The sequence below is a fragment of the Callithrix jacchus genome, chromosome 19, assembly GCF_049354715.1.
Source record: "Callithrix jacchus isolate 240 chromosome 19, calJac240_pri, whole genome shotgun sequence".
Lineage (NCBI taxonomy): Eukaryota > Metazoa > Chordata > Mammalia > Primates > Cebidae > Callithrix > Callithrix jacchus.
Genome location: NC_133520.1, coordinates 49,713,421 through 49,728,603, shown reverse-complemented (window position 1 = coordinate 49,728,603; position 15,183 = coordinate 49,713,421). Strand labels below are relative to the sequence as shown.

Below are 15,183 nucleotides of genomic sequence, written 5' to 3'. Positions count from 1 at the left end.
AGCTGAAAGAGGTTGTTGGCAGTAACCAGAATTAATATTGTGATGAGGAAAACAAGTAAGATTTGAAGAATTGAGAATTCTACAACAAATCAGGTAATGAATAGTGCTACTGGCATAAATATTGTGGAGAAGTGTCTAGTTTGAAGCTTAGTGAGAGTTTGAGAGTCTGGATCATCATTCAGTGTTGGTTTGAGATAATGACTTCTTTTTTTTTTTTTTTTTTTTGAGACGGAGTTTCGCTCTTGTTACCCAGGCTGGAGTGCAATGGCGCAATCTCGGCTCACCGCAACCTCCACCTCCTGGGTTCAGGCAATTCTCCTGCCTCAGCCTCCCGAGTAGCTGGGATTACAGGCACGCGCCACCATGCCCAGCTAATTTTTTGTATTTTTAGTAGAGAGGGGGTTTCACCATGTTGACCAGGATGGTCTCGATCTCTTGACCTTGTGATCCACCTGCCTCGGCCTCCCAAAGTGCTGGGATTACAGATGTGAGCCACCACGCCCGGCCAATGACTTCTTTTTCTTAGCATATGTGCTGCCAAAGTGAGCACTGAGATAACGACTTCTTGGTGTGTGCATATAAACACTGTTGTTGGATGAGGCTAATAACGAAGGTGCACGCCATAGATGTTTCTACAGAGTTTGGGTATGAACCTTTTCTGCGGTGGTTGGCTAAGGTAATAGTAATTGGTAAGATTAAGGGGATTAGGGCTGTCACTGCAGTGGAAGAATACATGTTTGTTACCTTTATTTGGAGTTGCACCATTGTTTTTGGTTTCTAAGACCAACTCTAACTCTTTAAAAGTTGAGAAGGCCATGTTGTTAGGCATGGGGGCATGGTTAGCAGTTTTTGCATAGTTTCTCAGTAGGTGAGAAATTGCATGTATCTATTTTTAGATCCACAATCTAATGTTTTGGTTAAACTATAGCTATAGCATGCAAATCCCATAATAATTTTAGAGTTTGAGGATAATAAGAAAATAAGGCACAAGATGTATAAGTATTAATATATTTTCTTGTGTAAAGGAAGGTTTAATACTCTTTTTTTTTTGAGACGGAATCTCACTCTGTCACCCAGGCTGGAGTTCAGTGGCATGATCTCAGCTCACTGCAACCTCCGCCTCCCGAGTTTAAGTGATTCTCCTGCCTTAGACTCGTGGATAGCTGGGATTGCAGGCATGAGCCACCATGTCTGGCTAATTTTTTGTAGTTTTAGTAGAAACAGGGTTTCACCATGTTGGTCAGGCTAGTCTCCAAGTCCAAACCTCAGGTAATCTGCCCACGTCAACCTCCCAAAGTGCTGGGATTATAGGTGTGAGCCACGTTGCCCAGCCTAACACTGTTAATATAGTATGTAAGAGCCGGTCATGGTGGCTCACGCCTGTAATCCCAACACTTTGGGAGGTTGAGGAGGGTGGATCATGAGTTTGGGAGTTCCAGACCAGCCTGGCCAATATGATGAAACCTCGTTCCTACTAAAAATATAAAAAGTAGCCAGGCATGGTGGCATGCACCTGTAGTACCAGCTACTTGGGAGGCTGAGGCAGGAGAATTGCTTGACCCAGGGAGTTGGAGGTTGCAGTGAGCCAAGATCATGCCACTGCACTCCAGCCTGGTGACAGAGTGAGATTCTGTCTCAAAAAAAAAAAAAAAAAAGTCTGGGCATGGTGGCTCATGCCTGTAATCCCAGCACTTTGGGAGGCTGAGGTGGGTGGATCACTTGAGATCAGGAGTTCAAGGCCAGCCTGACCAACATAGTGAAACCCTATTTCTACTAAAAATACAAAATTAGCTGGGTGTGGTAGCAGCCACCTGTCATCCTAGCTCCTCGGGAGGCTGAGGCAGGAGAATCACTTGAACCTGGGAGGCAGAGGTTGCAGTGAGCCAAGATTGCACCATTGCACTCCAGCCTGGACAGCAAGAGTGAAACTCTATCTCAAAAAAAAAAAGTAAGTTGTATTATACCATAACCAGCTAGTTTTAGGAGTACTGATGCAAGGACTATGAAGCCGGCAACAGGGCTTCGTGGGCTTTGGGGAGTCATAGGTGAAGTCTGCATAGAAGCATTTTTACTATGAAAGCTATAATATATGCTAATCATATAAGATTATTGGATCAGGAGGCTAATAGCTGTTGGGTAGTGAGTATTATTATTAGCATATTTAGTGAACCTGAGGTACTTGGCTATAAACAAGTGTTACAAGTAGATGAAGGGATCTTACTAGTGTGCAAAATAAGGAGTATGAGCTTGAAGTGGTCGGGTCGGTTGCCTCAGCGGGTGATGATAATTAGGGTAGGAACTAGTGTGGCTTCAAAGAGGATGTAAAATATAATTAGTTCTGTGGCTGTGAATGCTATGATTTAAAAAGTCTGTAGGGAAATCGATATAGAAATTCAGAGCTTTTTTCATGGGGGTAATTCATTGGACAGATGATATGGACTTACTAGAACTGTAAGAGGCAGTAGTCAGGATATTAAGATTAGAAGGGATGATGACAGTGGGTCAGAAGAGAAAATTAATGAGAAGTTGGATGAATTATTATTGAATTGGTTAAAACATAGTAGGCGGATGAGCCCGATGAGTAGGCTGTGGATAACCATCTTGATTCAGATTATAGAATTTTTAGAGAATCATGTCATGGGTAATGGTATAATTGTTGGAATGATAATTTTTAGCATTGAAGTAAATTTAGATTTTGTACATAATCTAGGTCATATGTATTGGAGATTGAAACAAATAAGGCAAGACCCACTGCGGCTTTGCAGGCAGCAAACACCAGGAGGATGATGGGTATTATGGATGCTAGAGTGAATAAAAGTATGTTTAAAGCTATAAGAATATTTATGATAACTAATGATGGTATTTTTTTTTTTTTGACACTAATTCTCTTGTTGCCCAGGCTGGAGTGCAATGGCATGATCTCGGCTCACTGCAACCTCCAACTTCTGGGTTCAAGCAATTCTCCTGCCTCAACCTCCTGAGCAGCTGGGATTACAGGCATGCACCACCGCACCTGGCCAATTTTTGTATTTTTAGTAGAGGCGGGGTTTTTCCGTGTTGGTCAGTTTGGTCTCAAACTCTCAACCTCAGGCGATCCACCCACCTCGGTCTCCCAAAGTGCTGGGATTACAGACGTGAGCCACGGTGCCTGGCCAGCTATTGATAGCATTATGCCTTCTAGGCATAATAGGGACGACATTAGGTGGATCGACAGACTAATATCCCTAGCAGTGACGTGGTGTATGCTAATATAATACTGATATAAACAGAGGGCATTTGGTAAACATGGTTTACCATGATCAAGTGAATGGAAATAATTTACTTAAACTATTTACCAATTCAACTCAGTCTAATTCATTTTGGGCTCATTCACAGGTCAAGCCTGGGATTAAAATGGTAACTAGTATAAGGGCTGTGTCGGGTTGGTTGTTTGAAGGGCTCATGGCAGGGCGAGTCGTAGAGTGGTGTCTAAGTTGAGGAGGCGGAATGCGATGGCTATTAGGAAGCATTTTATGGAAGACGGGAGGCGGGCAGAGGCCACTGGGTCAAATCCACATTCAGAGGGGCTGGATTTTTCCATATAAATATTAAGTCGTGGGAGCCAAAATGTGATTATTAGAGTACTAGAGCCAGTAAGGTGGCGGCTACTAGGGCTAGTGTCAGGTTGATTACTCTCTTTTGGATATTATCGAAACTAGTTGATTGAAAGTAAATGGTACTGTTTACACTCAAAAAGCAGAATCCTCATCGGTAGATCGAGACGTATGAGGATAGTCATACTACATCCACGAAGTGCCAGTATCGGGCAGCGGCCTCAAAGCCAAAGTGGTGGCTGGATGTAAGGGGAATTTTAATCGGCAGAAGGGACAGACAGTGAGAAATGTTGATCCAGTGGTAACGTTAAGTCCATGAAAGCCTATGGCTATAAAAAATATTGAGCTGTAGGTTCCATCAGAGATAGTAAAGAGAAGGTGCAGTGAACATAATCTCAGCTCACTGCAACCTCTGGCCTCCTGGGTTCAAGTGATTCTCCTCAGCCTCCCAAGTAGCCAGGATTACAAGCACACACCACCATGCCTGGCTCATTTTTGTATTTTTCTTAGAGATAGGGTTTCACCATATTGGCCAGGCTGATCTCGAACTCCTGACCTCAAGTGATCTGCCTGCCTTGGCCTCCCAAAGTGTTGGGATTACAGGTCTGAGCCACTGCACCTGGCCCTGCATTTTCTCTTTAAATGGGGTGTGGAGGAGATAAGAGCCTTTTGGTTTTCTTTGTCTTTTTTTTTTTTTTTTTTTTTAAGACGGTGTTTTGCTCTTGTTGCATAGGCTGGAGTGCAGCGGTGTGATCTCGGCTCACTGCAACCTTTGTCTCCCAGGTTCAAGCGATTCTCCTGTCTCAGCCTCCTGAGTAGCTGGGATTACAGGCATGCTTTACTACACCCTGCTAGTTTTGTATTTTTAGTAGAGACAGGGTTTCCCCATGTTGGTCAGGCTGGTCACTTGTGACCAACATGCCTTGTGCCTTAGTCTGGCTTGGTGAAACAATAGGGCAAAGGAAGCAATCAGACATGCATTTGTCTCAGGTGAGTAGAGGGTGACTTTGAGTTCTGCCTGTCCTTTGTCCTCAAGGAATTTCCTTATGGGCAAATTGTGAGAGGGAGGGTATGTAGCTACCTTATTTGGGAATAGAACAGGAGGCAGGTTTGCCAGACACAGCTCCCAGCTTGACTTTTCCCTCTGGCTTACTAATTTTGGGGAGATTTCTTTTCCTTTCACAGCCAGAACCCCCCTGGCCCTCAGAGGCCTGATGGTGTCATGGGGGAGACAGATCTTCTTTGAGTCATCACTTACACAAATGTAAAACCGCAGCTGTGACAAGGACTTCAGAGGAGAGCCTCACAGTGAATAAGAACCTAGAGATAGATTCGACCTCAAAGAGGTCAGAGAAGGCTTGAGTCTTCAGTGATGCTTACGTCAAGATCTACCAAATAAACCCAGAGGTGGGGAGAGAGTGCCAGGCAGAGGAAGCTGCGGGTGCAAAGGCCCTGTGGCAGCAGGGAGCATGGCTAGTGAGGTCGGCTTGAATCATGGCCAGCATGGAGCACTGGGATTTGATGGGGAGTGAGGTGTGAAAGTGACGCTGGAGAGTAAGTGGGAGTCAGGGCAGGCAGGGCCTTAGAGACACCTCTGAAGTAAGTGGCTACAATACCAGCATGCGGTTCATGATCATATGTGGGTTTGAACATTTTACAAGTTAGGAAATTATGGATAGCTCAAACTGAATCAAGTTGTGAGGGTTTCCCTAGAAACCAGATGGGATGCAGCATGGTACTACTGTGTCACTGGTTTGTCCACACATCTCTAAAAGCATGAAAAGCATCCTCCACCTCTGCTGCTCTGGGCCTACATCCTGGAGATGGCAGAGCAGTGTGCCACCCAGGAGATGTGGCTGGAAGCTGGGAGGTAGAGGGCATCCTCTGATCTGTCATGAAAACAGCCCATGGCAGGGTGCAGTGGCTCCCACCTGTAATCCCAGTGCTTTGGGAGGCGGAGGTTGGAGGACTGCTTGAGCCCAGAAGTTCGAGACTAGTCCAGGCAACATGGTGAGAACCTGTCTCTACAAAAAAAAAAAAACATAAAAAGAATAAAAATAAAAATAATTAGCCTGGAATGGTGGCATGAACCTGTAGTCGCAGCTACTCAGGAGGTTAAGGCTGGAGGATCGCTTGAGACCAGGAGCTCGAGGCTGCAGTGAGCTGTGATGGCATCACTGCACTCTGGCCTGCATAACGGAGCAAGATCCCATCTCAAGGAAAAAACAAAAAAACAGAAAAAAGCCCGCCTATGATCTGGTGTCTTATCCCCGGAAGAGCTGAGGAGACGTACATGTGAATAATTCTGTCTAATGCATTGCCATCATCCATGCTCTTCTCAGTGTTACAGGACAGGGGTCCCGACCCAGACCCCAAGAGAGTGTTCTCGGATCTCAAAAGAGAATTCAGGGCTAGTCCGCAGTGCAAAGTGAAAGCAAGTTTATTGAGAAAGTAAAGGAATAAGAGAATGGCTACTCCACAGACAGAGCAGCCCCGAGGGCTGCTGGCTGCCCATTTTTACGGTTATTTCTTGATGACATGTAAACAAGGGTTGGATTATTCATGTCCCCCCTTTTTTGGACCTTATAGGGTAACTTCCTGATGTTGCCATGGCATTTGTAAACTGTCACGGTGCCGATGGGAGTGTAGCAGTGAGGATGACCAGAGGTCACTCTCGTGGCCATCCTGGTTTTGGTAGGATTTAGCCACCTTCTTTACCGCAACCTGTTTTATGAGCAAGGTCTTTATGATCTGTATTTTGTGCTGACTCCTATCTCATCCTGTGACTTAGAATGCCATCAGCATCTGGAAATGCAGCCCCGTAGGTTTCAGCCTCATTTTACCCAGGCCGTATTCAAGGTGGACTTGCTTTGGTCCACATGCCTCTGACATCAGATCAAATGTTGCTTGTTATCATCACTCTTACTCTTTTCATCTCAAATCTGAAGAGTCAGAACAAATTTCCTTCTACCCTTTGGTTTGCTCCCTCCCCTGGCTCCCAGCAGCAGGGAGCTGCTGACAATTCAGGTTTGTGGTTGAATTCCATGGGGACTGGAGCTCAGGATCAGAGGCAAGCCCTTTTTCACTCATGTCGTGGAGTCCCAGCGTGAAGCTGCTCTGTGATCACCCTGGAACTCAACATGTCAGAGCTGCCGCAGGGTGACGGGTGACGGTAGAGGCTACTTGGTAGCTGAGAACAAGGGAGACACCCTGAGAGATGCTCAGAAACAATCCAAGGTTCAGAAGCACGGCCTGAGCCCCAGAAATGTGAGCCGAGTGGAAGGAGCAAGGCATGGCCCCAGTGTGTTCATACCAGAGCGTATTAATACAAAGGCAAGGAATTCCTGTCCCAGTGTATCAATACCTATGGGCTGGGCAACCTGGGAGACCTGAGCTTGCATTCAGAGGTATCACAGAAGAGCTACCTGGGGCCTGTGCTGCAGCTCCCTCCCCCACGATGGTGTCTGGTGACAGCGTTTTGCAGTGGGCCATCTCCTCCCTCCATTCCTGATGGTCAGAAAAGGCAGGAGAGCCTGAGAGGACATCACCTCTGTCATCAAGCGGGAACTTCCAATGGGATTCCTCATTGTTTTCTCAAAAGACACAAATTCCACAGCATTTGCATATCCTGTTTACAGGGACCCACTTGCATGGTGCTGACGGCCTATTCTCCATCCAGATAGCTGAGGATCGTATTCTGTATTTCAAAATGACGCCAAGCATGCTCTTCAAATGCCCCACGAATGATGTCAGTTGTCATTAATGTACCGTTAATCCTATCTAAAGAGGAATAAAAAGTTGAGCAAAGTGCCAAAAAAGAAAAAAAAACCAGTAGGATTCTTGATTACTAGTCACAAAACCCAACTTTTTATTGAAGTATAGCATATACATAGAAAAGTGCACAAATCCAAGAATGTTCACAAATGGAACGCACCCAGGGAACAGGCAACCGGGTCAAGAAACAACACCCCAGAAGCCCCCTCAGGCCCCCTCTGGTGACTATCCTCTCAGGATACTGATCTCTACCTGCAACCGCATGGATGAGTTTTGCTGGGTTTTGTACTTTGTATATGGAATCCGATGGTGCATTTTTGCCTTACCTTGTACATACTAGGCTGGTGAATACACATCAAATTGTGGGTGGAGCTGCAGCTCATTCTCATTGCAGTCTAGGATTCCATCGTGTGAAAATACCCTAAGTTGCTTATCCAGCCAACACGGGTATTTGGGTGCTTTCCCATTTTGGGTTATTGTGAAGAGTGCTTCTGTGAACATTTAGAGTGCTTTTCTGGATGAATACGTGTACACGTTTCTGTTGGGTATACACCTAGGGGTGGAATTGTTAGGTCATATATATTTACATCCAACTCAGCCTATTTCATAAAAGAATAAGGAATGTCCTGGATGGAGCTTGCTGGCTCAAGGAATTGACAGAAAACTAGAAGGGAGATCTGTAGGAAGATAGGTGGAGGCGGAGACAGCTCAGTGAGTCCAAGGAGCGGAGGCGTTCCCAGGACCTTGCCATCCCTGGACAATGCCGCCAGCGGACACACCATCCCTGCAGCCTGCCGGCCCTAGACTCCCGCCTTACTGGGTGACTACCAACCTCAGACCACAGTGGCTTCCTGGAAATGAGTCTCATCCCTTCATTTCTGTGTCACATTCTCCAGGCTCACAGCCCCAAGTAGGGGTCCAGGTAGCCCACCCCAGGTCACTGACCACTTCCCCACTGGTATGGGGCTGGAAGCGGGGTGTGCCTGAGACAGGGAATACCTCCCTTCTTCAGCTTCCACAGTGGGTACTGCACGCCACTCAGTTTACATCTAAGGCATGACGTCCCTGCTATAGGAAGTCAAGCTGAAAACACAGAAATGACAGGTGTCCGCACAGCTGCACTCCCCAATGCAAGCAGGCTTTATTCCATTCCTCTTCCACCGACTGTCAGAGCAGGGGAGGTCAGTCACATGTCTGTGGCTCTCACAGCTCATGCGTAGAAACCTGCATCTAAGGAGAGGGAGCTAGGCTGGGCACGGTGGCTCACGCCTGTAATCCCAGCACTTTGGGAGGCAGAGGTGGGAAGATCATTTGAGGTCAGGGGTTCAAGACCAGCATGGCCAGCATGGCGAAACTGCATCTCTACTAAAAACACAAAAATTAGCCAAGCCTGGTGGTGGGCACCTGTAATCCCAGCTCCTCGGGAGGCTGAGGCAGGAGAAATCGCTTGAACCTAGGAAGTGGAGGTTGCAGTGAGCTGAGATCGTGCCACCGCACTCCAGCCTGGGCAACAGAGCAAGACTCCGTCTCAAAAACAAAAAAAAAAGAAGAGGGAGCTGGGTTCAGGATCACTCTAGGAAGGGTGACCCACCCCAAATGCCATAGGTTTGGAAGAAAGAGGTGCCGTAAAAGGGCAGAAAAGCGTCTCCTAGGGAAGGTAAGGAAGAGAGGAGGAAAAGGAAAAGCGAGGCTGAATCTGGAGGGACGGGACGCTTAAAAACGACGGGGAGAAGGTTTGGTGGAAGAGGAAAGCAGTGTGTTTTTCTTGACCTGACTGTGGTGTGCTCTGTGCTGCCCCACTTTCTGGGCTTCTCTGATGTGCCTTTCCGACTTGGGCTTTGCTTCATCGGGTTAATGATGTTGACATGAACCACGGAATAAAAAGATCCTGCTCATAAACTGCACTGTCAAAGGATCTGAGGTCTCAGCGTCACGTCCACATCATACAATTCTGCTCTAGTCTGAGCACACGGCATCCTCACAGCACTGGTATTACCAGTGAGCTGAAAATGAAACTAAGAATGGGTTTTAACAAAAGAAGCAAGGAATAAAAATGCCCTAAATCCATTTACGAGGGCAGCAAGTCATTAATTGATCTGGAAATTATATTTGCCTCTTTGCAGGCAATTTTATATTATTTATCCAATGGAACCATGCTCTCTTTGAAGTTATACATTCTTCCCTATATTATACCATGGTGTTTAGTACATTTATTTGTTTTAAATGATAATCAGAGCTTTCATCTATGTAGCATCTCTCTTTTTCCTCCCAGACAGAAAGGCAGGATAATTACCATTATCTCCAATTTGCAGGTTGGAACATTTCAGACACACAATGGCCTGCCCTATATCACACAGCAAGTCTCTGTCAGAACTAGGGAGAGAGGCAGTTTCCAAATAAACAGAATAGAACAAACTTAGACAAAGAGTTCTCTGCTCCCACGGTGTATCCTCTTCTTTCATCAGGGGTCGTATGAGTTTGGTTTAGACAGGGCCTTCAGGTTGATCTCAGACAATCCAAGAGCTAATTCACTGATGTCTAGCCTTTCCCTGGGGCCTCCATGAATCACCTTCCTTAAACTGCAGAATACGGCTTCCTTCTGGTGAACATGGGAAGCAAAGTGTACCATGGGTTGGTGCAACAAAGATGTGGACCGGGGGTTGGTGCAACAAAGGTATTTGCTTTACCGTGTGCAGTTAAGATTGTTTGTGGGTTTCCCTACCTGCAAACAGGTAGACCTGGAAGGTAGCACAGTTCAGGGGGCTAAGGGAGCTCTGCAGCCAGACTGCCTGCCCTCAAATCCCAGTTCTCATGCTTACAATCTGTAACCTCGGGCAAACTACATAAATGCTTTGTGCCTCAGTTTCCCCTCACTCTAAACCCAGTATACGGCCAGGTGTGGTGGCTCACGCCTGTAATCCCAACACTTTGGGAGGCTGAGGTGGGCAGATCACTTGAGGCCAGGAGTTCGAGACTAGCCTGGCCAACGTGGAGAAACTCCGTCTCTACTAAAAATATAAAAATGAGCCAGGCATGTTGGCACATGCTTGTCATCCCAGTTACTAGGGAGGCTGAGACGTGAGAATCACTTGAACCTGGGAGGTGGAGGTTGCTGTGAGTTGAGATTGTGCCTGGGTGAGAGAGCAAGACTCTATCTCAATAAGATGAATAAGTAAAATAAAATAGACATACTCTTATGGTATTTATTGTTGGAAGATTAAATACCTTAATGCACAGCAATGCTCAGATGACTGGGGAGCCCACAGAGGGCTGCTGTCACCATGACTTGTTCCCGCAGGGGAGGGGCTGCTGTAGTAAAACCCCAACAGGCCCAGTGCTGTGTCCAGAACCGGTACTTTTATTAATGCAGCCCATGCTGGAACTACTGAGTAGGAGCCAAAAGAGAAGGGAGCAGGGAGAGGTGGCATTTGGAGAGGGGAGGCTGCGCGCACAGGTCTGCTCCGATGCGTCAGCGGCCTGGTGCACTTTCACAGTCAAATTGGCTTTGCTGTCCGCCCACGGTCCACCTTTGCAGAAGGACCACTCCACACCCGATGGGAAACAAGGGACATTCACCGGGCTCTGGGCACCACGGCCCTGGGAGGACACGCTAAGAAAACCTTTCCAGGCTGGGCACAGTGGCTTACACCTGTGATCCCAGCTATGTGGGAGGCTGAGGCAGGAGAATCGCTTGAACCCAGGAGGCAGAGGTTGCAGTGAGCTGACACTGCGCCTGCGCCATTGCACTCCAGCCTGGGCAACAAGAGTAAAATTCTGTCTCAAAAAAAAAAAAAAAAAAAAGAGAGAGAGAAAAAAGAAAGAAAGGGAAAGAAAAGAAAAGAAAACCAGTCCAATCCTGTGAGTTGTTGTCTTTTTACTAGGAGGATGGAAAACAGAATTGAGAACTTCCGCAGCTGCTTTCTCCAGGAAAGGAGATAAAAACTTTATATATTTCAGTTGGTCAAAATGCTCTAATTTGATACTGAATATTGTAAATGAGGGATATTTAGGCATAGTTTTTTTTAAAAAAGTAAGTTATCCACTGAAGTGTATTAATGTGATATAAACTTGGGAATTGATGTTTAAAAATTTTAAACTCTTAAGTCCAGGCTTATTTTTACATGGCACATTTGTTATTTGGCTATAAAAGTGTTAATTTTCTTTCCCAAAAATGAAAATAACATGAAAATGTTAAAAAAAAAAAAAGAAAGAAATTGAATGCCATGAAGAAAACAGATGTAAACATAAGACAGGCCCCGGCCACCCTCGGCTGGGCAGGGATGGGTGTGGGTCTCGCTCCCTAAGGTTTAGAGCATGCATGGTCTCTACAGGGGACTTTGACGGTCAGAAAAGGAGGCATTTTCATCACCAACAGGGTTAGAGAATGGTACAAAAGAACTTCTTCTCGCGAAAGGGGTTTTCTGATGCAGGCACTGGGATGATGAGAGGGTCTTCACGCACGTGAGCTTCACAGTATGCCAGGAGGTCGGCAGCTGCTTGGGAGACCTGTGAGGACACAGAGCATAGGCGCTGGGTTAAAGGTCCCTTCCCAGAGTGGGTCCAGGGAAGAGGTGTCCACGTAGAGAGGGGCAAGCCCTGGGACAGGCTGTATTGTGTGCATAGCCTACGACAAGGTCATGCCCAGGTTGGAGGGAGGGTTTATGCGTTCGAAGGGTGCCTCCAAGCAAGGGAGGCTGCCCTCGTATGGCAGGTCAGCATGGAGACAGGACTGAGGGCCGGCAGGAAGGCCCAGACAGCCTTGCTGCACTCTCCAGTAGGTGGGGAGTGGACGCTCAGCACAGGAGTCTCACGATGACTTTGCTAAACCATTTCCGGAAGAAAAAGGCAGAAGGCAGCCCCTGGCCAAGCCAGGGTGATCATATTTATTATTATTTGTGAGAAACAAAAAAGTTCCTCTTTAAAGTTTCCTTTCTTGTTAAAGAATAAATCATAAGTGTGCTAATAACTCGTTAAGTCCTATCCTATGTAGCTGTTACACATACCATGCTTACAGGCACATAGTATATTCTATGTCTTTGTATGTTAACCAAGAAATCTGTGCTGGACATGTTCTCCATTGCTTTCACCTGTTTAGAAAAGTTTTAAGTTGTTAGCCAATTGGGTTTTAGTTTAGATTGTGAGGTCTGGTTCCAATCAACGGAGATCAGACACAGCAGTAAGGACAACCCCAAATGCATAAGGAATAAATACATCTGCTTTCCTTTGTTCACTGTACTCTCCTGGCAAGATGGCTAGTGAGGGTCCCCTTCCTGCAGTCCAGGAAGTAAAAACTGCGTTGCCCAAATATGCTTTGTCTCAGCATCTGTTTCCAACATTACTGTTGCTTTATTGCAATCCACTCTTGTGACCCACACAGAGAGACACTTCATCCTCTTCAACAGGACTCATATTTAGCTATGTTTTAGAAGCACACACGTTTTATTTTTATTTATTTATTTACTGAGGCAGAGTCTTGCTCTGTTTCCCAGGCTGCAGTGGAGCGGTGCGATCTCTGCTCACTGCAACCTCCATCTTCTGGGTTCAGGTGATTCTCTTGCTTCAGCCTCCTGAGTAGCTGGGATTATAGGTACCCACCATGCCCAGCTAAGTTTTCTATTTTTAGTGGAGATGGGGTTTCACCATGTTGACCAGTCTGGTCTCAAACTCCTGACCTCAGTTGATCTGCCCGCCTCAGCCTCCCAAAGTGCTGGGATTACAGGCGTGAGCCACTGTGCCCAGCCAGCACACAAGTTTTAACTTGGGGTGGCTACTCCCCTGCTGAGAGAGGTGCTCCTGACCAGAAAGTTCTTTCCCCTCCATTTCTTTCCAGGTTTATCTGAAGCCTGCGGGCACATGGCAGTTGTGCATCAAACTGTCCCCAAGCTCAAGCCCAGAGGAAGAGAGGGGTGGGAGAGGGCAGCATGCGGAAGAACATTTGCTAAGAGGGAGAGGAAGTTCCCAGCTTATTTTTTTCATGGTCTGTGTCACGTGCTTGGCAAATACAGGACCTGTGCCTTAACTCATCCTGCCAATTAGGCCGTTCTGCCTGCAAGTGTTTAATAGAGGGTTACAGGCAGGGGTAAATACATAGCAGTCAAATAAAATCCTTCTAGTATACTCAATGTCTAAATCTTCTTCAGAATGATAAAAAAATGTTACATAGATGAAGAAAAAAATGTTTAGAAGCCTCCAGCTGCACAGGCCATACACATTCCCTTCTGAGTTTTAAAAATGGGCTCATCTTTCAACATTTTACAACATTTTCTGATTTTCAGCCCAGACTTTAGCAATGACTACAAATAATTCTAGCAGAGATATACAATAAGTCAATTAAACACATCACTCACAGAAACCAACTTGAAGTTGAGCCGATGAGTCAGTCTAGACACTGAGAAAGCCTATATGTGTTAGGAGCATGGCATGCAGGAATGAATTCCCGTGAACATCAGCCTTCTAGTTCTACCCCTGCCCCTGAGCTAGCTGTGTGACCTTGGGTAAGTAGCTCAACCTTTCTGAGCTTCATGTCCCTCATTTGTAAAATTCAGGAGCGTTAGAGAGCTCTAAGGTGTCATTTACTCTAAAAAGTCTATGATTCTACCTTTAATAGAATCATGGTTGGTATTTAAGATCCTAAAAGTATGTATGTTGAGTTGAATGGGAGTGTTTGAAGTTTGCAGTGTTTTACAGAATGCCCATATAGGAATTGGGTGAGGCCTAGGGGAAAACTGAGCCTGTGTGGGGCCTGTGAACCATCATGAGGAGCCAGAGCACAAGTTTAGGGAAACAGACTCTGAGGCCCAGAGGACTGCGATGGACACACAAGTGAATGGAATCACATGGTGAGTGCTGCAGCTCAGGGCCATCAGGCCCAGGAGATTGAGCCCTCCCTTGCTGCCAATCTAAGGAAAGCTGAGCCCCTCTCCAACTGCCGGAGTCATGACCTCCTTAGTTTCCACTCTGGCTTCTCATCATGCCCAGAGATACAGAAACTGCTGGGGTCTGGGTCCTCACGGCCACCATGTTAGGACAGCCACTAAATTCATCCAGTGGCCCTCTCTGGCAACCCCTGGGCAGTGGTCTTCACTGCTGACCAGGCAATATACACAAGGGCTGCAATGATGGAGCAACCACCTTCCTCTTCTAGGAGCCACTGTCCTCTTGGGTTTGGTAGGACTGGGCCCTGATTCCAGAGAGCCCTTCCAGGAGCTCCATTTAAGAATGGCTTGCCCAGGTGCAGTGGCTCATGCCTGTAATCCCAGCACTTTGGGAGGCCAAGGTGGGTGGACTGCCTGAGGTTAGGAGTTCAAGATCAGTCTGGCCAACACACTGAAACATTGCCTTTACTAAAAATACAAAAAATTAGCCAGGCGTGGTGGCGGGTGCCTGTAATCCCAGCCACTTAGGATGCTGAAGCAGGAGAATCACTCAAACCTGGGATTTCAAGAAGTGAGCTGAGATTGTGCCACTGTACTCCAGCCTGGGCAACAAGAGTGAAACTCCATTAAAAAAAAAAAAAAAAAAAAGAATGTCTCATCTGACTATCCTGTCCTCTTCAGTTTTCTAGTTTTCACTTTTCTCAGCTACTTCATTGTTTTCGGACATGCTCCAGTTTCATCTGAATTCTCTATAAGCCTCGTTATCTCATTCAGGAAGGAAGTATTCACTATCTACCCTTTAGCTAATTCAGAAGATGCAAGAGAAAGAACAAGGCACGAGTTTTGCTCTCTAGAAGATCTCATTGTGATCTCAAACATGATGAAGTCATTATAATAATCCATGTGTGCTGAAATGTCACAAAAGCACACTCGCACGCCAC

General features: G+C 46.3%; 1 protein-coding gene across 2 annotated transcripts in view; it reads right to left on the bottom strand.

The window, feature by feature from the left end:
* Window positions 1-7,437: 7,437 nt before the first annotated feature.
* GNG4 (G protein subunit gamma 4) overlaps window positions 7,438-15,183 on the bottom strand; it is an 82,553-nt gene continuing 74,807 nt past the window's right edge. For both annotated transcript variants that reach the window (XM_002760889.6, XM_035280655.3), the window contains one exon: window positions 7,438-11,873. In XM_002760889.6, coding sequence (XP_002760935.1) covers window positions 11,745-11,873 — 129 coding nt within the window. In that variant the 3' untranslated portion in view covers window positions 7,438-11,744. The remainder of the gene's footprint in view (window positions 11,874-15,183) is intronic.